Source organism: Sebastes umbrosus, chromosome 9 (assembly GCF_015220745.1).
Source record: "Sebastes umbrosus isolate fSebUmb1 chromosome 9, fSebUmb1.pri, whole genome shotgun sequence".
Lineage (NCBI taxonomy): Eukaryota > Metazoa > Chordata > Actinopteri > Perciformes > Sebastidae > Sebastes > Sebastes umbrosus.
Genome location: NC_051277.1, coordinates 18,934,689 through 18,959,725, shown reverse-complemented (window position 1 = coordinate 18,959,725; position 25,037 = coordinate 18,934,689). Strand labels below are relative to the sequence as shown.

At 42.1% G+C, this 25,037-nt stretch overlaps 2 protein-coding genes across 3 annotated transcripts in view; one reads left to right on the top strand and one right to left on the bottom strand.

Annotated features, from left to right (window-relative positions):
• mrpl11 (mitochondrial ribosomal protein L11) overlaps positions 1 to 2,420 on the top strand; it is a 46,221-nt gene extending 43,801 nt beyond the window's left edge. For both annotated transcript variants that reach the window (XM_037780458.1, XM_037780459.1), the window contains exon 6: positions 2,181 to 2,420. In XM_037780458.1, coding sequence (XP_037636386.1) covers positions 2,181 to 2,295 — 115 coding nt within the window. In that variant the 3' untranslated portion in view covers positions 2,296 to 2,420. The remainder of the gene's footprint in view (positions 1 to 2,180) is intronic.
• Positions 2,421 to 6,057: 3,637 nt separating this feature from the next.
• Positions 6,058 to 12,025, bottom strand: npas4a (neuronal PAS domain protein 4a). The gene is made up of 8 exons (XM_037780456.1): positions 11,525 to 12,025; positions 10,893 to 11,044; positions 10,701 to 10,803; positions 10,254 to 10,587; positions 10,019 to 10,128; positions 9,726 to 9,861; positions 7,825 to 9,608; positions 6,058 to 7,724 (listed from the first exon to the last, which is right to left on the bottom strand). The coding sequence occupies exons 1-8, from the start codon at positions 11,697 to 11,699 to the stop codon at positions 7,696 to 7,698; spliced, it is 2,823 nt and encodes a 940-aa protein (XP_037636384.1). The 5' UTR covers positions 11,700 to 12,025; the 3' UTR covers positions 6,058 to 7,695.
• Between the last annotated feature and the right edge of the window lie 13,012 nt (positions 12,026 to 25,037).

Here is a 25,037-nt window from a genome sequence, read left to right as displayed (position 1 = left end):
GTAATACGGCCCCATATCTCGTTCTGAGACCTTTGTAGGGGTCTTTATGGAGTGCTCAGATCCACTCGAGTATAAATGACACACAGACCCGAGACCTCTTGCAATAGTCCTTTAATATTCAGCATTTTTCCATACAGACTCCTATTCAATATTTATCTTTGTTATACTTACGTTCATTTTTTTCCAGCGTTATACAGCTTCACAGTGCATATTCAGGCTACAGTTGTAATTAAATTAGGAAAGAACTTTTAATGTCTGAGAGTAGAAACATTCTGGTAGTCCACTAATGTAATAAAGCTTTGAAAACTTACAGGGTAACTTTAGCATTTTTTCAACCTGGACCGTTTTTCCCATCATTTGTGTCTAAGTGATTAATGGGGACAACAATTTTTGAAACTGGTCCAATATTGAGAGAGAGCATTGTAACCGGTTGCCGTCTGTTTGTTGTTGTGTCCAAGTCTCGCTCAAGGAGAAGTCTCGTTGTGAAATCAGAATATCCCCATATACTATAGATTTCAGAACGAGACTTCTCTTGACTTCTCTCGTCTCTTGAGCGAGACTCTCTCGATAATGTCAGACACTTATAATAACAATCAGAACCTGTCATGGCAAAAACAAGCCCTTTTCGTGGACGTAAATGACGGTGCTAACTTGCCCCAATAGCACCATATTGCAGCCCGTGAGCAGCTGAAATTGTTGTCCTGATTAGTCAGTTAGAAACAAAAACATGGAAAAATAGGGTCCAGGTTGAAAAATATCAAAGTTACTCTCTAAGCAGGGATGAGTCTTTAGGGTTAAAAATGTATTAGGTGCCAGTTATGAGGGGTGTGTCTGTGCTGAGGGGCTCATTGTGTCATAATTTGTCATTGAATATATTAATTGGGCAGCTAATTTTTCTATTAATCTTTGCAGTTCCAATGCAGTACCTTACCATACTAATACATAACATCATTACACAGTATCTACTTCAGAGCTGCAACGATTAATTGATTAGTTGTCAAGTATTAAATTCATCTGCAACTATTTTGATAATTTATTAATCGGTTTAAGTAATTTTTTAAGAAAAGAAGTCTAAATTCTCTGATTCCAGCTTCTTAGATGTGAATATTTCCTGGTTTCTTTACTCCTCTATGACAGTAAACTGAATATCTTTGAATTGTGGATAAAACAAGACATTTGAGGACGTCATCTTGGGCTTTGGGAAACACTGATCGACATTTTTCACCATTTTCTGACCAAACAACTAATGGATCGAAAAAAAGAATCGACAGATTAATCAACCATGAAAATAATCGTTAGTTGCAGCCCTAATCTACTTTACTTCTACTAGGAACTATTCAGTATATATTTAGATGTTGTATAATGTCCTGTTAGCATAAAACCGTTACGTATGTTGACTTTTATATGTTGTATACTAACTGCAACAACAAGATACTAAGACACAGTATATATACCGTATACAATCAGTATGCCGTATGGATTTGGGCCTGAGATTGAATGCTATAAGCTTCCCAAAGTACTTTAGATTTTACAGATGTGAACTCCTCCACCGGCTTCCTTGCGTATCCCCGAGGGGCTTTGCATCTTAACATCCACCTGTGTTTACTTTCGGATATTCATCATTTATTACGTGCACAGCATCAACTGTTTCAGTTCTGTATTCTTGCTCTCCCTCAATCTGCCGCATCTATTTCTTCTTCACTTAATGATATTGTACTTCTCCCAGAATCCCTTTCGCCCCCTTACTTAAAACTTAACGTGTCTCGCGGCTGCAGTGCATTATGATTTATTGAGAGTGCTGTCAGTGGAGGTATTGGTATCTCTGCCTCTCTTACAATGGATTTCTCCCCGGATGGTTGTTGAACTCTGCCGCACTGTGGTGAGTCCAGAAAGAAGAGCATTGATCTTTGATTCTGGGGGACAAAAACTATGATTAAAGTTAATATGCAGATAGAAGAAGGATTTTTAGTGATTAAAAAAATAGAAATGTGTGTTCACATTTCATCCACATTTGTCCAGTTTTCTTAAATTTGACTACAAAAGTATGTAGGAATGCAACTATGAGCCTTTTAACAGTAGGTTGGGTTTTCCTGTAGCAGTAAGACAGAGTTTGGGGTGACTAAATATAATTTTTCCTTCTTTTTCTCCCCCTCTCCCGCTTCCTCCCTCCTCCTCTTCAGTCTGTCAGCTGATGAGTACAAACTCTTCTTGGAGCAGAGAGAGGAGAAGTTGAAAGCTGATGCAGCAGAAGCTGCAGCCGCAGCAGCTGAAGCTTTGATGGGCAGAAAAAAATGAAGACATGCAACATTTTTAATATTGACCCCCTCATTCCTATTTGTATTGACTCTATACACGAACTACACTCATACAGAAACACTGTCTATGTTGTGTGTGTCAGCGAATAAACAGTTATGTGATTTCTTTTTGTTCTGTGTCCTTACTCACATCTGTTATTTAGATATTTCTTTACAGCAAATTGTTTTGTTTCAGAGTGATTTAAAAGATTTAACATCAGCTACATTTTGGCAACAAAAGCATCCACTCAGATTTTGGAAATATTAATGACCCTGAGCGTTTCATTTCCTCTGAGCCGAGCTAATGAAACTGTAATTGCTCTGTCTTGGAAGGATTTGTATGTTAAGTCTCTTTGATGTTATTATCTATTATTAAAACTTCTCGGAGCGCTTTGGTTTCTTGTCAGGCTGCAGATGGTTTCTTGTTCATTTCACACACACCTCATCAATCTGTGATCTAAAGGGCTCATCAGATGAATTATTGCAGAAATCACATGGACTTAAGGCGGGGGCGGTTGTCCATATTATCCGAGATGATTCCAAGCCTAGTTATTAAAAAAAGTTTTAAGTTACTGGATGAATTATTGAACCTTTTGTTTTCCACATATAAAGGGTTTGCTCTCATGTAATGCATAAACAATTAACTAGTGCTGAAACAAGTAATAAGTCAATTGATAGAAAATAATTGTCCATTTTTAGAAACAATGAAGTCAATCAAAAATACAATTTTTCATCTTTCTCTGACATTTAAATTAAAAAGTATTCATTGATTAATCAGAAAAATAATCGAAAATAATCATTAGTTGCTTAATAACAACACAGTTCATCGCCTGAAACATCAGACTATTTTATATGTGAGTGTTCCAGCATCATGATGTATATCGGTATCAGAAAATATTGTTATTAAAGGTTATGGTCACATTATTTCAAATCCGTCTTAAAACGATACTTGCATGCCTGTATGTACATTCAAAATTTCATCAGTTGCTGTAATCGTTCCTTCTCTCACTCTCTACTGGCTGTGAAAGAAATCCCTTCCTAAAGTGATTTCAGTGTCCTCACTCTGTGCAAAGTTCAGCTGTATCTTCCAGCATTAAAGTCTGTGGCTCAGACGGTAGACGACTTCAAGGTTGGGGGTTTGATTCCAGCTGCTCTTGTCCTGCCCAAATGTCCTTGGGAACACTGAAGCCTTGGTCATGGCTATAGGTATATGGTTGTGTATTTGTAAATTACAAATTGTAAAGTTTTAAGATAAAAGCACACATTTCCACCTTTGTGTTACTATTCCTCCTCCACAGCTCTGCAAGGAAACACTGAGGAAATACAAAGAGGGAATAAGTGTCTTCAAGGCCACTGTGGACAGGAGGAACAATTTCACCACTGAAAAACTGCATGTGAGTATTGTTTTAAAGGAACAGTGTGTAACATTTCGTGGGATCTATTTGCTGAATTAGAATATCATATTCATAATTGTGTTTTCATTAGTGCATAATCACCTGAAACTTAGAATTGTTGTGTTTTCGTTAGCTTCGAATGAGCCCTTCATATCTATATAGGGAGCGGGTCCTCTTAACGGAGTCCGTCATGTTGCTCCGCCATGTTTCTACAGTAGCCCAGAACGGACAAACCAAATACTGGTTCAAGAGAGAGCATTTCATGTTTTTACGTTACCTGAAGGCCACCGTAGTTCTCCGACATGCTTATGAAACTGCGGTAATGTGCAAAACCGTGGCACCGACAGCCACCGTCTGACTTCCGTTCCTCCGAAAGTAGTGTTATTATGGTAAGGATGGCCTCTGAGCGAGGCGAATGGCGTTACCATGGTTTTGCACTCGGCGGCTCACATTACTGCAGTCTTGGAAAGGGAGGAGTGAGCAGTGGGGGACTCAATTGGTTGCAATCTGCAACCACACCACTAGATATCGCCAAATCCTACACACTGTACCTTTAAGTCAGACTTTTAAATATGTGAACATATTCTTTAATACTCTAATGTTCTCAACCATATTACTCAGCCCTACATGGACTTTACCTTTATGTAACCTTTGAATAGTGTCATTTATTACACCTGTAAATAGAGCGCTCCAGGGATGACGTATTTTTGTAGTCCAACCAGGAAGTTAGCATCTCTCTGGTTCCCTCAACAGAAAGCCAATGGGATTTTTCCAATGGGTTTTGGATTATTGCAAAAAAATAAGCTCTGTGGCAAACACAAGTTTATGATACTTACACGTTTTGTTCAGCAAGATAATCTTCACAAACAAACACCACTTATATGATTTTTTTAAGCGTAAATACAATCACCAGAAGTAAAAAGCTAACATTAGGCTATAAACAAACTACACCACGGTCACATGAGCGCAAGTATAACAACGAGGCTGTAAAGGCGGACGAGTTGGTGTGATGACGTTTAGTAGTCCCATTTTGCCACTTGTTAATAACCACCTTTTTTAAGACACATAATGGCTTCAAAACTCACGAGTGGGATATTTACTGACATATTTTATTTCGTAGAACAAAACGTTAAAATCTCTTCAGCTTGTGTTAACCACAGACCTTATTTCAGGCATCTAACTAAAAAACCCATTGACTTCCAGATGAGGGAACAGGAAGTGCTTAAATGCTAACTCATTTCTGGGTTTTAGGACTCATTCCTGCAGCACTCTATATCATTTGGTCCAGCGAACATGAGGTATAAAAGTATGACCTTACACCTTCCCTCTTCATAACCTTTTCCTAACATGGCCTCTTTACACAACACACACTACACGCTCCTCTCTGAGGCAGTACTCGTCTTTGCCAGAAGATAGCAGCAGTGAGCTGAGGAGCTCTTCCTCCACTGCTCATCTTCACTTCACCACAGACACTGCAGCAGCAGCAGCAGCAGCTAGTGATGGTACAAAATGTTCGCTTGTTAAAAACCAGTATAATGTTTACAGCTTTGCCTCCTTACATGTAATACAATCTGTACTATCTGTTATGTGGCACAGATGATGAGATCTGGCAGAAAAAGATCCATAAAACACATCTGTCTTTTATCTTTCATGATGTGCATGAAATTGGTATTTTTTGTCCTGTTATTTTGATTATATTCACCTCTCTGTCCTGTGGCGACAGAGCATCAGTTTGTCCCACATCCCTCTTTACTGTACCTCTAATTTTAGCCTCCTCTCACTCCTTCTTTGTCTCCCCTCTCTCTCCTTCCAGCCCTCCCCTCCCTGCTCCTTCTGAATGGAGGCTGAGAATAGATGGGAGGCTGTTTCAGTCAGAGCTCTTGAGCAGGAATGCCTATATATGGAGTCTTACACCACGGCGAGCGCTGATAGAGTCGCAGGTACATCGAGTGAATGTGGGCTACTGTGATTTGTAAAGAGGGGTGGCGGGGGGGTCATATGCCTACTATTGTGTGTGTGTGTGTGTGTATGTATGTATGTATGTGTGTGTGTGTGTGTGTGTATGTATGTGTGTGTGTATGTATGTGTGTGTGTGTGTACGCATCATCATAAGTGGGAGGCCAACTGTGTGTGCACGCAAAAACCTCGACGCCAAGAGTGTGCGTCAGTCTGAGTCAGATAGTGTCTCATTCTGTCTCGTCATGTGTGTGCGTCAGTGCTGTTGCTGAGCGAAACTCGCTCCAGGGGAAGAAATGGAGGAGAGTGTATGGGAGGGAGGGAAAGAGGCAGGGATGGTGGGATGATGATGGCGATGATGATGAGGCTGAGGGAGGAACAAGGGGCTTGACTATGACGACACGAATGCATCAGCCGCATTAAGTGCACTTTTAATATAAATGCATTTGTATGACAATCAAATACACTTATAAGCAACACAATAGAACACTGATCCACAATGTCCATTCTGCAGTAAAGTAAGATGTTTAGAATATATTCCATCTTATGCAATAAAAATCTCTTTCTCATATATATATACAGACCAATAGCTGTTTCATACAAATGTACAAATGTGTACAACCTTTCTGAAAAGAACATATGCCTATATCATCACAGACATAATGCATATGCAATAACATCTTTTTCAAATATCACAAGTACAATATAGTAATTTTACACATGTATATTAACTTAGCCTTTAATAGCTAGAACGTAGGAATCAATCCTTTACTTGACCGTAGACAACTCTACGTGAGCATGTCGACACCATGGGAATAGTACCATTCTCAACCCGTGTCGCTTGGTAACTGAATAGAAATAGCACCCCATCCCTATTTTCATTTTTTAAAACAAAACTTTTTGTATTCTAACCCCTCTCAAAAAAGAAGAATCGCTCATTCACATAGTCAATTGTGCCTCGCTACACCGCGCTCCAGTGGAGCAACGATGTAAAATGTCCATGTTGACATGGACGTGGTAAAGAGTTCAGCAGGTCAGGGCCGTTTTCAGGCACACAGGAGCCGCTATAAGCTGCCAGCATTGCAAATATTGATGCTGCAGCGATATCCAGCCGACTGCCCTCAGGCCAGCAGGGACCTGGAGAGCCCACATTCAGAGTCTAATGTACAGTACGACGTAGCAGTGGAGTTGTGGCATGTTCAGAGGTCCGGCTTGTTTGGTGTTACATCTCGTAAAGCAATAGACATCCTCGAGATCTTCACATGCCAGGATCTCTTCACATGTTTTCTTCTTTTTGTTTTGCACATCACATTGATACACAAGATTTTAGATGGAGAGATAAATATGAAATGTTAAAGGTTTGAAGCCGCAAACTCAAAGCTCAAAGTACTTCTGGTTTAAAGTTGATTATGAGTTTTGATGTTGCCTTTAAGGCTGAAGAGTGCTATCAAATCAGAGCTGTACTGGCTCTGAAGACTCGATAGAAGAGTTCTTATTCTGATGTACTGATAGTGGTCATCCTAAGGATGTAAAAAATTGTAAACATTTGACTTCCAGTTCGTTTAAGGTTTGGGTTTGCGATGCTGCATGTCAGGCAAAAGTGCTATAATTCATCTCTCTATTGAAATAGCAAGATTTTTTTTTTTTTGTTCACAACAGATTTTTCACTACGAGTGAATACAAATGCGCATCTGGAAGTTAAACAGCGCTTACAAGTTCAGAGAAGTTTCCCTGTCTGATCATATCTGAAGCTCGTGTTACAGAGAAGCTGAAAAGACACCACATGGACTCAAAACCCAGTCAGTTATGGGTCCATGTGGTTGAACCATCATGTAAATGTTGAACCAGTTTTGTAGTAGTATACAGATTAATGACTGAACAAAAATATAAAGCCAATCTTTGTTCTTAGGAGACATGTAGGAGTTAAAGTCCTTAAGTTGTATATACATTATGTATATTTATACACTTAATCATTTTTTACTTTGCAGTAAAAGGGGCTCCACAAAATATGACAATATGCCATACTTAATGAAGTAAGTCACAGACTTATTTTAGAACGGAGGAACACTTCCACTCCCATCTGAAAGACAAAAAAAGAGAGAACGAGGACGTTAGTGGTGTATTCTCAGAAACGTTTTTTCATCTCATTCAACAAGATAAAACAAGAGAAAGATTGTTACCTTTGTGGAAGCACTGTGGCGATGGATGACATTGGAGTTGATACAACTCAGGTTGTTGCCCTAAGCCAGGGGCGATCGAGGCACCTGCCCCAAACATGGGTTCCAGGACAGCCAGTTCCTCCAGGAGGGACTGATTGCAAGACACAGCGGGCGTGGGCGAGACGATGGGCGTGGAGGTGGCAGGGCAGGGGGAGGCGGTGAGGATGAGGGGAGGGGAAGCTGGGATGGAGGAGCAAGAGGACACAGGAGATGACACCACCTCGATCTCCATTGCTTCCTCCGCCAGCCCCTCCCCTTCCACCGTCGCCCCGGCCTCAGCAGCCATAGTCGACCCGCTCCCAGCCATGGAGTTACATTGCGCCGATTGGACGCTACAGAAGTGGCCCACTCCCTCAAACTGGGAGGGTTGGAGCCAGCACACTGGGGTTTGAGGAGAGATTGGGCTGGAGGGATTGGGCATGTGGGAGGGGGACGAGGAAGAGGAAATGATGGGGGACTGAGGAGGAAGGAAGCTGTCTTGGAGGAGGGTTTCTAGGATGCTCTCTTCAAACAGAGAGTCATCGTCGTCGAGGAACATGGGAATGTCCAGACTTCTCCATGCTTTGATGGGATAAAACTCCCTAAGCATGTGGACTGAATCAACGTCGGTGGTTTCTATGGTGGGAGACAGGAAGGGGGAGGGAGGGGAGGAGGAGGGTGACATGGAGGGGGGAGAGAGTTTGGACAGGAGTGGATCCAGGTAGAATCCCTCTGCCAGGGAGCTGATGTGCTGAGCTAAGAGGGAGATCTCGGCCCTCTCCTTCTCCCTCTCTCTCTCCAGGGAGAAGAAGGAGAGGCCGGGCTGTTTACCGGGTGACGCCTCAGGGGTGAGGAGGCCCTCCGGGGGACACTGGAGGGGCCCCATTGGTACGTCTACATACAGTGGACCCCTAACCTCGGGCAGGGTCATCACTATGCAGTCGCCATCTCCGGGGCTGTCAGGTGTGGGGGGCAGCTTCTCATAAAGGCCACCGCTGCCATGCTCGCCAAAGAGGAAGTCAGTGGATGGAGTGGGGAGCGTGAGGGGGAACTTGGTGGACAGGGTGGTGGGGGGAGAGGGGCTGGAGGCGGTGGTTGGTGGGGCTGAAGAGGAAGGGGCCAATGAGGTGGTGGCGGTGGCGGTGGCGGTGGCGGTTGTAGCAGAGGGCGGAGGAGTGGTGGTGCCAGCGGGGTCAAAGCTGAAGAGGGGTTCACCGAACGGGAAGCTAGGCCCAGTGACGTGGGGAGTGTAGGGTGGGGTGCACACAAACTCTTTGGTCTGCTGAGCTTGTGAGGCGGGGACGGGGGGGAGAGGCAGGGGGAGAGCTGGCAGCGGAGGGTTGAGCTGGAAGGATGGCGGCAGGAGAATGTTCTGGGTCAAAAAGTCTAAGTCTGCTACTGTTTCAACAGTGACTGGGGTGGGGGAGGAGGCGGCGGAGGGGCTTTCAATGGGATGCTGCTGAAAGAAGCTTTCTTCCTCCAGAGAAGAGATACTGGAGCGAGGGTCTCCCTCCACCTGCATGGCTTCAGCAGCAGAGCTCCCCGGTTCGTCAGAGGAGCCCACGCTGCAGCCGGCGGTGCTGAAGTCAAAGGACTGGGCTGACAGGCCGCTGCTGCCTGGGGTGAAGACCTGGTCTGGGCTGGACAGGGTTTCTGGAGACTGGAGGCTCATACCCTCTTGCTGAGAGGTGCTACCACTCAGAACCAGGGTCAGCTGGGTCTGCTCTGAGCTGAGCTGCTGACGTACTGACCAGGCCTCAGACTCACTGAGAGAGAGAGAGAGAGAAGAAGAAACAGGAAGTTAGGATTGTGTTTTTACGTGTATTCATCACTCTTTTGTCTCCACATTGATGAGTGGTTTTAAAAAAAAAGTCAGTAAATACCTGATGATGTAGTTATTGCTGCTGATGGGGATTTCTCCAGGCTGCAGCTGAAGCACCATGTAGAGCCAAACCCACGACTGGTCCTGAGCTTGCACACGCACCACCATCTCAGCTCTGCCCTCTCCTCCCTCTCTCACTGTTGAACAACAGTCACAGCAGAAGTTGGCATCGGTTTTCTAATCCTATTAATCATCATAGTGTGTGTTTTCACTGCGTGGATGCGCCAGTGGGCACGATATGTGTAATTGTGTGGGCATGGATGGTTGTAACTGGTATGTGAAGAGTACACTTACATAGGCTGCGGTGCTGAGCGGAGGCATGTGACAGATCCTGTGGGTGGAGGAGGCTGTACCAGGAGCAGGAGCGTAAAGCTGTCACATCAAAGCCAAGATAGGCGCTCACACTGTAGGAGAGAGTGGGTGGTGATGTGTTAGAAGATCTTTTTTTTTCTTATCATCTCATAAACAGATTAATATGCCAGTAAATATTAAAAGCAACAGGTGAAGGTGAGGATCTGTGTGAACTCACCTTTCCTGGGCAGTCTGCAGCCTCATGTCCCGGCCATGCTGGGAGTGGAAGCAGGCCAGAAACAAGTTGGTCTCAGCCAGGGGAGGGGTGGAGGTGGAGGTCGAGGTGGAGGTGGAGGTCCCCTCCCTCTCTGCCCCGGGACTGGAGCGGGTTGGGTGGGGCTCCAGAGGGGAGCAGAAACACACCCAGACCGGGTTGGATGTCCAGTAGGACCCGGTGGCAGAAGAGGCGATGGGAGGGGAGAGGCAGCGAGCTCGGATCAGAACCATCTTGTTCCCAGCACTCTGCCTCCTCACAGACTTGGAGGTGTTGAAACGGCAGCGGAAGAGACGGTCTGTGGTATAGGAGAAGATGAGAGGAGGGTTATGAAACATATTTTTTTTAAAAAACATATTCAGTCTGCATTAGGTGGAGAAAAATATAAAAAAAATGTAATGTTTGTCTTACCCATCTCAAGGGACGTGGAGGTTGCCAGGTTGTTCCTCATGATAAAGTGATCTGAGGCGTCGATGATATCATACACACTGTCCCCCTGTGCCACAAGATCCACCTAAAAAAATAAACAAACAGAACGTTATTTTATGAAGCCCCAAAGTATAGCTTGAATATTAATACTAAAACTACTGCGTGTAGACTCACCATGGAGTGTCCGAGGTGCTCGGAGACGCTGTCTGACAGGTACAGGACCTTCCCCTCCCCGGTCAGCAGCATCAGAAACCCCGGCAGCGCCTGCATCAACTCCGACAGCTCGTGGAAAGACAGAAAGCCTGCACTCTCCTCGAGACCGCCTTCTAGAGAGAGAAGGAAAAAATAGACAGAGCACACATTTGTTAATAAAATGTGAAGCTATGAAGAGTGAACATTAATGTGATGTCCGCAATATAAGAGAAAGAGTGGCCGCAGTGTGTTTCAGCACCACGGACAGCGGCGCGCCTGTATTAGTGGTGCTGGAGCGTTTCAGCACCACGGACAGCGACGCGCCTGTGTTAGTGGTGCTGGAGCGTTTCAGCACCACGGACAGCGACGCGCCTGTGTTAGTGGTGCTGGAGCGTTTCAGCACCACGGACAGCGACAAAACTGCTATTAAAAACGCCTTTTATGAGCTTCTACAATCGATTAATTAATGATCCATTTATTAGAAAAATGACATTTCTATCAAGTCCTGCAGTGCCACTAAAACACTTGTTGATTCCAACACTGTGATTGCAGTGTATCTGTCTGTATATGCAGCACACACCATCAACAGGTCGTTTTTCATATTCCCTTCTTACCTTGAGTGAAGAAGACGGATTTCCTGGTGTACATGCAGGCGAGTGACATGATGTGCAGGTATGACAGCCGAGCTTTATCTGCCTCGGAGATGGGCAACAAGTCCTTCAGGTTCCGGATCTCGGCGTTGATCTGGTCCCGGCGAGCCTTGGATGCTCCTTTGGTTGAGCGGTACATTGTTGCCGGTTGTTGTTGGTGGGTGAAACTATCGGAAATTCCTCCAGACGTGGAGAGAGTTGGAGAGTGTTGTTTAAACGCTGTTGCCTCCGAGATGTGTTAAGAGACACAGGTTGTAAAAAGAAGTGGAAAAAAAGCGTGTTATTGGACTTTCATCTCAGCTTGTTGTTTCTCCAGAGAAAGGTTTTTAAAGAAAACCCTTCTCCTGTCTCCTGTCTCCGTTCTGCCACAGCGTCCAGCTTTCGGATGCTGGATGTCTGTCTGTCCCCCCGCTGCAGGAGTGCAGGTGAATCGGCGGCTTTAGTCGCCGTCTCTCTCGAAGTCCCGGAACCCGTAAATCTGGTTGAGGGACTCTGCTCGCCAGTTTCTTATATAGGCTGGGACTCCGCCGGAGTAGAGGGGGGCTCCCGACGCATCGACACCGACGTACAAGGGATGGAGGGGGGTGGAGGAGAAAGGAGGGGGCCGAGGGGGATGGATGTGTCTCATATATCTCATATCAGTGTAAGCAATGGTGAAGCTCCAAACCCCCTCCCTCCTCCCTCTCCTCTCTGTGACTCGGCCTCGACGTCAGCTCTTCCCTCTACTCGGTGATGACGTCGGGATGAAATCGGGAGCTCCGGCGACGCAAAAAGCCCGATTTGGACAAAACCGAGTAAGGGGCGGAGCATGCGTAAAACGTAAACGGAGTCACCGGACTCCGGTGTATTGGAGGAGGAGGAGGAGGAGGATGAAGAGGAGTATGGGGGTGCAGATAGGAGGGGGTTGGATGGGAGGACTGGGTTGCATACGAACGAGGTCTCTGTGTTTATGTGTCTGGCACCTGAGAGGTAGGATAGGATACCCGTCACATCGCCTGTTTGCCCCGGACCTGTCAGTAAACACGGCAGGTGCTTGTTAGGTGCGATTCAATCATTTTCACTCTGAACCACATTTACTGTCATCCGTTTTTATTAAAGATGTGAGATTGATGATGCAGAGCTGCGAGCTGCTGCAGGAAGAGGAGGACATGGATGCTGCTCAGGCTGCTTCTTTCACCAGCATCGCTCCGTCTCTCCGTCGCCTTTCTTTTATGAATGGAAATCAGCTGCATGGATGCATAAACCCTACACAGGATTTGCCTCCATTTTTCTTTTCGACTGTTAGACATGAATGCTGCAATTTCATATGTGTCTTGTTGTTAAGAGGCAACATTTTTTCCCTCGTTACGGGCTATAAGAAATACACTGAAACGCTATACACGTATTTTTTTATTCTATGTGACACACGTCAGAGACAAATCTCCATTGCCTTGTGATAGACAATAAAGTGTTTTCAGATTCTGATATAACAATTAACAGGCGAGAATGCCTTTGATATTCATTATCCAAGGCCAGCAGATATCATATTTTAAGTTGGGTTTATAGCCAATATTATATTTGTGTACAATTTGATTTGTATCATGAAAAGTTTTTATAAACCAAATGTACATTTATGTACAAACTGGGGAAATGTAAGTTGTATGTAGGGCTAATATGTATACAAAAATACATTTGGATATATTACCAAGATATAAATATAGATACTGTATATCCTAGACAATTATCAGGCGAAAAATAGACCAACTCTGAGTGGATTTTCTTTGGAGATTGTGGTTTTAAAGGAATTGTAGAATAAAAACATGGACTATAGCAGTCATAGGAAACAATCAGAGCATGACCAGCTACACACACTGACAGAAACAGCTTGACCAGTAAGACACCAGTATCAGACGCTCAAAACACCAGCAACCATTTTATTAATCTTATTATAGTTCAACTGTTTAACAAATGACGTCTGTGCGTGAGTCGGCTCTTTGTTCTCTCCCTGTTTATAACTCACAAGGACGATCTATCAGAAAGCTCAATGAAACATTGAAGTCATCTCAATGAATGACATTCATGAATAATTTGACGCGCGCGCGCAAATAGCAGCAGGTATATTTCGCAACCTGCATCTCTGTGTCGCCACAGCCTCTCACGTGAGGTAAGCAGCGCTGCTCCTATAAATAGATCTCACCGGTGACCGACACAAGGACTGAGAGGCGCGCCTCCGCATCCCCAAGTCCGACTATTTATAGATGAGGAGATTTCACTCGTAGCCCCCCAAAATAGATCCGAGTATGTGCTTCACATGTGGATCCGAACACACACACACACACACACACACACACACACACGCACACACACACACACACACACACACACATACACACACACACACACACACACACACACACACACACACACACACACACACTTACATTTGTCTCACCGTTTTTATTGCTGGAGGTTTTTTTTAGGATGGTGGCAAATATGTTCCTTTTTAACCAACTGGAGAGCATGTTCCGGCTGTTTTGCTCTCACAAGGTGATCCCAAATCTATTTTGGAGTGTGTGTGTGTGTGTGTGTGTGAGAGAGAATGGGCATTACTCATGTTGTGGGTACATCGATCTGTTAAACCTCCCTTCCCCTTTTGGTGGGCGCGTAATGCAAGTCCCCACAACATTACATTTCAGGGTTAAAACTCGTTTTTTTGGTTAAAGGTCCCATTTCATGCTAATTTTCAGGTTCATATTTGTATTTTGTGTTTCTGCTAGAACATGTTTACATGCTTTAACGTTTAAAAAACACATTATTTTCCTCATACTGTCTGTCTGAATATACCTGTATTGACCCTTTGTCTGAAACGCTCCGTTTTAGTGCATTTCAACAGAATGGCAACGGAATTGCGTTGCTAGGCAACAGTTTGGGTCCATGTTTACTTCCTGTCATCTGAAGTTATTCACATACACTGCAACAGGAGATAAACTTGGACACATTTAGAATGTTTACGTTTAAAACTGTGAAATGGTCTAAATGTTGTAGATTTGTGACATCACAAATGGACAAACGGCTTGTTTCAAATGCACAGTTTCTGAATACGGGCTGTGTGTATATCTCCATGGATTGAGTGTTTTGATACTTTCACAGTATTTATATAGCACTTAAACCTGCTTTATAATATAAAAGACATGAAAATCGCACTTTTCACAATATGGGACCTTTAAGTTTGGGGTTCTTGTTGGGGTTAGCAGGGCCGGCTCTAGCCCTTTTGGTGCCCTAGGTGAAATTCGGATCTGGAGCCCCCCTTGCCGCTGCCGCCTATGGGTGGTTCTGTGGGGGGGTTGAACCCTAACCCTATAGCCCTGTAAACCGCAACACACATCTAACATAACAATGGTTTTAAGACAAAAATTCAGATTTTTATTTTCAGAAATAACTGTATTTATTATGTAAAGGATAATGTACAGCGAGCCGGTAATTGTTGTGAAAGAAACCCCAACAGGGCAATGCCGGGTGGACGCGAAGTGGAGGGGCCTATTATCGTCCTGAACTGGTTTATTTCACAACAATGACCCGCTAGCTGTACATTATCCCGCTTATTACATGGCTACTTACTTAAGAAATCAGTAATTTGACACAAAAACGGTCCTCAAGAGTCTGACATCAGAACTGCGCCCTTAGCAACGGTCTGTTATACATAGCAACGGTCTGCTATGAAGAAATAACAGACCGTAGAATGCAGTGATTGACAAATCAGAATCGAGTATTCAACAACGCCGTGTAATAAAATATAAATAAACAATTGGTCGCTGATATTGTTGGCTTGAAAGTGTTTAGTTTCACTACAATTTGCACTTTTATTAACAAATAAGTTCAGCCGGACAGATGTGAGAAAGAGAGTTACAGAGGTGAAAAAATGTCTTTCTTTCTTTCTTTATTTGTTCATTTGTTACCCCAATGCAGAAAATGAGGAAAGGCGCTCACCGGCATTTTTATTTATTGTATTTATTTTTTTAGAGGGTGACCAGAGCCCCCCAGAAGGTGGCGCCCTATGCGACCGCCTATATGGCCTATGTCGTAAACCGGCCCTGGAGGTTAAACATGTTGTGGTTATGGTTAAGATTATGCTAAGTCTCCAGGGAATTAATGAAAATCAATGCAATGTCTCCTTAAGTGATGAAAACGTGTGTCTCGGTGTTTATTCTGCATTGACAATTTATTTCTGAAGAAAAACAGAACCTGATCTATTATTTACTTAGTCAACAGGACAAGGCCCATTTGTTCAAAAATATTGATCACGTTGGCCCACTTAATATGCAGAAGATAGCTCATTGATGAATCATCCTGCTTCTGGTTCCAGCTTTACAGCTCTGTGTTTCTGCTCCTTTGAGGTTTGTTTTTGTCTCCAATTTCTCTGCTTCCTCTTCTAGTTGTATTTCCATCACTGGTTCTTCTTCGATAATGACCCGAAGGTATCAGATTGTCACCAGAAGATAAGAGAAGAGTGGCGTATTTGCCCCAGGAGGTACAGATTAATTGACTTTTTTCCCCACTAAAAATGACCCCTATAGTCGTCACGTTCAGTGTATTCAGTTTAAATCAGCGTCACTGGAGCTCTTGAAGCCGTAGAAATGAGAGATATGAGATTGTCATCTCTGATGCACGTCACATGGGCGAGCAGCAGCGCCTCCAGAGCAGATAGAAATACATCATACATACCAGTCTGTTGCTAAAGTGGGGACCATAGTGTGTCATGACAGTGACATCAGTTTTCCTTTTGGCTATTCTGGGTGCAGCGTCACACTCGTTCATTAGAGCATGAGAGGACATAATTGTACAGAGGTTGTGCAATTCTCTTCTTTTTTTTCTTAATCCAACCCTGAAAGGACTAAAGTTGAGTCATGCTCTTTGTTTCAGGAGCATCTAATAACCTTTTGCTTGGTTTGATGTTGGCCCTGTTGCATCAGTTTGGTGTCAAAGATCATCCAGATGTTATTCCTCCTTCTGGATGTGATGAATACAGCACTGTCAAGGTGCCACAGGTGAGTGCCCTAAAGTGAGGATGTCCTTAATGCAAAACTTGGAAAAGTGCCGTGAGATATCATGAATTTAGAGTAATATTGTTCTCTGTGCCGTCAGAACAATTTTCAATTTCCAGCTAGAAAGTACAGACTAAAAAAATGTTGTTTAACCATTTGTCCCCAAACACTACATTTAGTATGATAAGGAAAAATGTCACATTTGTTCTGATTGGTTAAAAGTTTAGACATCATTAGATCACAGGAAAAATCACTCTTTTATTAACAGTCAAAGTCAGGATTTTTGAAAAGTAAGGTTAAACTCTAACATCATGTTTATTAAATGTTTTCCATATGAAATATTTCGTTTACACTATATATGTGTGCATATCTTTGATATTCAACTTGTTATGAGTTCATAGATACCAAATACTTGATTGTGCTCCTTGTAGTTTCTGAGATACAGACATTTTCTTATCATACTATATCTAGTCTAATGTCTAGTATCTGGGCACATGGGATTACTGTTTTTCCTTAAATATAATGGAGTGTATTGCAGAAACATTCGTCCCATCATCTGCCCAAATACTACATACAGTATGATAAGAAAAACTCACTTTTCAGCCAAACGGTTTGACCGATTTTGAAAATTTCTTCACATTTGTGCGTAGGCAAGCCCAGAGAAAATTTCAGTTGTGGGCACAATAACACCACAAAAATGCAGATGGCCACTCATAGAACAAGCGTACTACTCTTCTAATTCAAGTCAAAACAAGAAAACAAAGTGATTATTTATAGAGGGAAAATGTTTCTTCAGAAATCACCTTAAATCTGCATAAGAGCTGAAACTATTCATTGATCAGATAGTCAGCCAACAGAAGATTAACATGGACATTTTACACTATTTTCTGACATTTTATTGAACAAACAATCAAGGAAAAATCAAGAAAATATTCAGCAGATTAATCAATAATGAAAAGAGTCATTAGTTGCAGCCCTCGTCTCCTACATACGCTCCAAGTTTAACAGCCTAGTTTAAGTCAACAGCTTTGTGATCAGTTTGGTCTGATAGAAAAGTCTTGTGTGTCATATAGATAACTGTATATTATCAGTGTCTAGTTGTACCTGTAATCCTCCAACAGGTGAACAAGCTGCTGGAATGGATTTCTCTGGTTGATAAAGGGTAGGATGTATTATTGTCCTGATATGACAGTATAGTGTTGAAGAAATATGTCTCAATAACACTAGGGCTGCCCTCTCTTAGACGATAAGTCAACTAACTGGTTGCTTTGGTTTAAGATTTCTTTTGTCCATTGGTCATTTTTGATGCTTTTTCATGCTGAGTGACATATTTCTAAGGAACTTGGAGCTGAAAAACACAAGATTTAAAATGGTGCTTTTGTGTGATTATTTGTGGAGAAACTCAGTTTTACAGATCAGGTTATATCAACTAATGTGTTAGTCAACTAAGAATTTCTTTGGTCAACGACGGCCCTAAATAACACTCTCTGTTTCAAATCATTTACATGTTTCCTTTCATGTCACAGTCCGTGCCTCTCATTACCTTGCGGAAATTTTCTTAGATCTGTTTTGTTTTCAATCAACTTTCTTCATTCAGAGTTTTTTTTTCTTGTAAGTTCAGGAAACATGGCCACATACTGTATGCTACAGTTGTGACCAGGGATGCAAAACCAAACCTTAAAAAAATCGAACGGTTCAATGACGTAAAAAAACAACTATATTAAATACAGGCCTGCTAATTATTTGATGAGGTGTCAGAGACATAGAAGAGGCTATTATTTGAACATAAGCCTACTTGACCATTAAGTAGCCTGCCTTATTTCATGCATAAAATCAGAGTTAGTGGCTTCAATCAATCTCTATATATTTTGGAGATCACATTAGAAATGGTGATGTTTTTCTTCTCCCTAATGTCCAAAGCAAAAAGGGTTGTTTATTACATCAACCCACATCACTTTCCATCCAGTAAAGCATTAAACTACTCTCAGGTTTTTGACATTTTCCTCAGGAACTACCTCTTACTCCATTATAGCATTTCCTGCTGTTAAAGTACCCAAAGTGCTCGTACCCAAACGTCTGCAAGTTTCAATTTCTTCAGTTACGAATTGTTCTCCACAAGCTGTACCAGATGTGGTCCTCTGCATCTTGGTGTCATTAGCAACATAACTACTCCAGCACTCTTGTTTCATATAGAAAAAAAACATTAAATTGAGCAGACAACACACTTAAGTCTGCTGCATCATTAAGTAGCCTATAAGCAAGTCAGTGGCCTTGTCTCATATCGCCCATCGTTAGAGAAATTAATGACAGACAACAATCTTTAACTACAAAAAACTTATTATTTTCTAAAGAAAGACGCCTCAAAATTACTTTCATCGTGTGTTTGACCTTTTAGGACGTCACTATCAGCCACAAATCAATTTATTTAGATTCTAAATATCTTTATACTTAAAGGACCATGCCGGTGTTTGGACATGATTTGTTTAATTTACTAAACCACACATTCATTATTACTGACCACTTACTGAATCCCTTTTTCCCGATTAATGAATGTGTGAAACTTTCAGACTCTCAATCACACGTGCTGCTTGTTGTTGTCTCACTGCGTTGCTCTCAAATTATGTCTCAGCTCTTAAATTATCTTCTTGGAAAAGACTTATTTTCCTAACGGGCATTAAAGCTGCCAAAAATTGTTCATTTAATGGAGGAATTCTCCGCACATGATTGCCAAAGCCCAATGGATTAACACTTACCTTGATATAATTAATTTGGATCTTGGACACAAGGATGTCTGGTGCCAGGGAGGAAACAAACCTCGCCTGGTATTTTATATGTTATAGTCATTGTCTTTATCTGTGCGTTCCTTTTTGATTTGTTATTGAACTCCGGTTCATTTTGTCCTGCAGAGTTTAACATGAGATGCTTGGGGTGAGGAAGGGAGCAGGTCATTTATTCTTTCTTTATTCTTGTTGGTTACCTTTTTGTCCCTTTATGCAGTAATTGAAATGGAAATACTTGATAGGTTGTGACCAGTGTGGAGACTGAGTTACAGGCTTTTAAATAATAAGTCCAAAAACCAAAACTAATAGAAGACACTTCTGATCAGGCACAAATCTCACCATTGTGTGACTTATTGTCTACACACCTAATAACCTGGTAGCTAATGTAATGATTCAGGGAGTTTTTTTAAGAAATTTCAAAGAAGCTATTTACTAATTATCTATTTACCAGCAGACATGGAAATAAAGCATATCAATTAACTTTGTATTATTTTCATGGAAATGTATTAAATAAATGACCAGCTATTGGGAAATAGTGGAATATAATTACTAAGTAATGGGTCCAATTCAGGCTCCGTCAACAACTAATGGATGGATTACCATGGGATTTGGTGAAGATATTCCTGTCTTCCTCAGGATGAATTGTAATAAATTTGATGATCTTCTGGCTTTTCATCTAGAAACCAGGGAACCTAAAGTGCTGTTCAGTTGTCCAATTTTGGGCATGATTTCAATTTTGTTGCGATTTAACTGCAGCCACTAATCTCCTAAAGACAATTGTGTAAAATGGACAAATTTGAAAGTTCCCTAAGTTCCATAAATACATAAAACTATAGATGAATTAATACCTTATGAAACCCAGTGTATGCACAGTGATTCATTGAATAACACAGCACCAGGAATCCTCTCCACTCAAACCTAATAAGTAATGTGAGTATTATGAAGCAGATCAATGGTTTTCAGTGTAAAGTAACTGATTCCTTGTTGTTTAAATAGAGCACAACTCTGACTGTGAATCTCATTTTCACTGGATTTGTGACTAAGCACACATTGCTTTCTTCAAGATGTTGTGTTTTCACAGAGAAAAACTGCGCTGGCAGACTTTCTCTGGGCAAAAATAGCACACATCTTTATGCAGGAGCTCCCAGAACAAAAACACTCAAAGTTGTTTGTTTTTTTCCACCCAGCAGTCTCGTAGGCACTTAAGCTGTCCCGGTGTCCCACACACTCTCTTGTCTCAAGCGCTGCCATTGTTGCAGTTGTCATGATAATCCCTGGCATTATGAGACAGGGCTGTGTTGGTATCATAGGTGGGTGGCAGAGAGGAGCATGGCTGTGGAGAGGCGGATGGGTGAAGAGCGAGGGGTCGGAGGGATGAGTGCCTCGTCTCCCTGACAGCAAATGGACTCAAATGAATCCAATTAGTGGGCCGTCTTTGTGCCAGAAACTCCTGTTTGTCTCAGTATTCATGTGGAGGCTCATTTAGTCTTATAACCCTCTTTAGCACAATCACTCATCCAAGCACATTAAACCGGGCACTCACTCATTCACTCATTTTCCCACTCACTGAGTCATTCATTTTTTTTACGCAATAACTCTTTTACTCTGTCACTCATTCACTGGAGCATGTCTGGTATATTTTGAATGGGCTGGCTTGATAACATTTGCTATTAGCACTAAACACAGAGTGCAACTCTCTCACTCATTCACTCAGATTCACTTTCTCACTCAATTATGCACTTTTGCTCACATTTGTTCTTTCACTCACTGACACCTACAGTATAGTACACCTGGTCACTCATTCACTCAGATTTCTCACACATTTTCTTTATTATCCACGCATTCACTCTGTCACTCACTTCTTCACAAACTTACTCAGACACTGATTCTTTTTGCTCATGCACTCATACCTTCACCCATTCGCTTCGATTTGTCACTCACTCACTCACTCACTCACATATTACATTGCTTACCCTCAAATTCACACTGTCTCTGTTATTCTCACCTTTGCTCGCTCGCTCGCTCACTCACTCACTCGCATCTTCACCCATTCACTCAGATTCACTCACTTTCTCTGTAATCCACACCTTCACTCTGTCAGTCACATTAACTCTCTGATATGTTAATCTGTCTCTCTTAATCTCTGCGTTTAACTCGCTTCCTCATTCACTTACATTCGCTCACTCACACGTTACCTTGCTAAACCTAATTTAGTCTCACTCATTCAATCTCTCACTAGCCTCCTAACTCACTCACTCACTCACTCACTCACTCACTCATTTCCACAGCTATTCACACGATTACACACTCATTCACCAACACTTACTTTCCGTCACTATCCTCCACACACACTGAGCAGATGTACAAAGCGCAGGAGTGTTCTGGCTCTTCCTGTACACACACACTGGTACAGGCGCCAACAGGTGTGACTTTCACAGCTTCGGCCGTTGGCATTGAGTGAAACTGCGGATGAGGGACGAGCAGCATGTTCCTCCACAACCTTAGTCATCACATCACAGGGAACAGAGCGGATAGATCATCAGGCTCTGCAGCAGGATGACTTATGAAAGTTTATTACAGATAAAATGTCAACACTTGCTCTGACGATGAACAGTAGGTTGTGTTTATCTCCCATGTAAATGGGGCTATAAATAAGTGAATTATTTCTGGACCACTTTAGGGTGAAGAGTGCAGGAGAGAGGAAGGAGGGGCAGGGGGGTGGGGGGGTAATAATTTCAGGGTAACATAAAAGTGTGTATCTCATCCCAGAGGTGAAAGATACTTGTCCTTTTCCCTCTAAGACTGTCTTTTCTTTTTTTCTGTTTATTTTTACACCCAGAGAGTCGAGGTCTGCGCTCTGCTTCTTGAAAGGAAGGAGCTAATCTGTCGCCTAGCAACACCTCCCACTCCTGCATCGAAGCGGGAGAGAGAAAGAGAGGGAGAGAGAGGATGTGGAGTAAAGAGGAGAGTTGAGGAAGAAAGAGATATAAATTTAGGGACACAGAGAGGTAGAGGGGAACTGACTGGGAGCACGGGGAACTTACCGGGTTTAGTGGTGTGATATTTGAATCACTGCATACTAAAAGCTACTGCGAGGAGATTGATTATAACATGTAGTACATGTACAGCTCGACACATATGCTTACGTATACACACTCTTGCATGTATGTGACTGCATACACAGTCATGCTCAATACATACACACATAAACACAGTCTGTTCTGTTGTTTTTATCCTGAATTTAAAAGGCTAAACAGCGTTCGGAGGCTTCAGCTAGACATCCCATATACTGAACATTACATCTGTTGCTCCCTACATGGTTGTAATAACGTTCATTGGTTTTCTTCTGTTAAATAAACTAACAGATACATTTTAAAAGGAGATTTCAATAGACAATTGAAGAATCCGTATAGGCTACATTATCAAAATTAGGATTTCTTTTTGTAGAAATGTAAAAGCTATCATCATACAATCTCCTACATTGACAGAGAATGGATAAGATACTGTATGTTTTGGATTTATAGGCTGCTTTTTTGTGGCATTTTGCCTTTATTGAATAGCAAAAAGCAGATACAGGCAGTAAACACGGAGAGAAGAAGAAGATGGTGGTATGACAGGTACTGTTATAACTGCTATATATAGTGTGTGTTTTAACCACTAGGTCACCAGGACTCCTGTATAGACAGAAGTATCTGTTGCTTTATTACATTTTTACATCAGTTCATCAGTACATCAAAGGGCTACAAGTATTCAGGAGAATCAGATCAAATAACAATATTAAGGGAAATCAAGTATGGTGAAGTGGTGCAGGAAATGAAGGGAAAGCGAGAGAGGGGGATGACATACGACAAAGATCCAGTTGTGGTTACATGTCTTAGAACTCTGGGCCTCCACGTTATGAAAAGTGCTATATTAATGAATTATGAATTGAAATTACATTTATTATTGTTATTATTATTATTAGTAGTAGTAGTAGTAGTATTATGCCCCAACTTTTAAGTCTTTTTCTAGAAGTCTGAGGGAGACCAACATTTTTTTTTTGTAAAAAAAAAATAATTATTGGTTTTAAAGATTTGAAATTAATAACAAAAAATTGAACAATTCAAAATAAATATATAAATAAAATAAAAAATATTATAATTAAAATGATTACTAGTAAAGATAACAATTACCCCTAATATTTGTTGTAGAAAATGTAAGATTCATTAGTTCGGGCCTTGCATTGTGTCTCTAAATAGACTCAGAAAATTACATATGAATGGCAGCAACTGTGAAATAGGGCTGTGGATGTAGATGAACACAATTGACATGTGTAATCATAATGCCTACAGTATCTTTGTTGTATTTGGACATGCATGTTATCTGCTGCTCAGCTCACACACCAGCTCCTTCTGACTACACGTCGCTCTGTCTGATTGGAAGCCTGTCGATCCGTCGACGGACAGACGCAACCTGTGAATATGAACCATACAAACACCCCCACGCACACACACACAGCTCCACCCACACTCCTGCTCCTCACCTCCCGCCTTTATCCATCACTCCCTGCCTCTTTCTCTCGGCGTGGCTTTGTGAGCCAGTAGCCTTCTACCTTTTCTCTTCACTTTTCAATATCCAGTTTATTTTTAGCCACCAGGGCACAGAACAGGGGGCAGAAGTTTTTCACTAGAGCTCTTTAGTTGTGTTCAGAGTCCTCTGTCTCCCCAAGGTCCCTCAGATTATACTTAGAATCACAGGAGAACATGGGGACGCGGTACAACTCGGTAAATAGCCAAGATATTTCTATTGAAGACGCCATGAGAGGCTTTATTATATTGCGTGAGATTGAACATGTGTTTGTGCTCAAGGATAAGATCAGTATCAGAATACATTTAAGATGAAGTTTTTAGGGTAAAACATACATCACTCTTACATTTAAATACAAGAAAAACATTTATTTAACATTTAATATTCAGAATTATACATATTTATATAAAACTAGTGTTCTTATTATCTAGTTATTTGTACCCATATGTCTTTCTTTTTGTTGTGGACACATGCAGAGACTTTACTGTAACATACCAGCACAGACACTGACTCTTTCTCCCCACAGTAAGTTGGTGCTGATGCGGGGTTGCCATGGTGACGTGATGTAGATGTGTTACATCATGAGAGACCTCCTAGCAGCAGATCTTTCACTGAGACTCCCTCTCTACCTTTTCTCTCTGCCGTTTCTCTCTGTGTGCGTCTCGCTCCCCTCGATTAACTCTCAGCCTCGATTTCAGATAAAAGGTCGAGCGCTGATCAAAGACAAAAGACCCCGGACCCGATATCTGGACACATTTTACATTTAATTCTAACGAATGTCATCGAGACATGTGTTCAAGATGAGCAGATAGAGCGAGGTGTTGCGTAACGAAAGCAGAGAGTGGGCTGATGAGAGCGAGGGAGGAACAGATGTGCTGAATGGGCTTCACATCAGCCAATAAACCATATTTTGTACCTTCTTTTCTTAGACTCGGTCCGTTTGTCCTCGCTGTCCTCGCTCTAAATACATCTCTATTGACCCGGCGTTTTGATACCAATCATGTGACTCCCATCACATAACTACCATTACAGTTTACTTCGTGGCGTTCTGTCCCGAACAATTTAACGGTTCATTCATTGTGGGCTGATTCATGAATGGATGGGATCAAT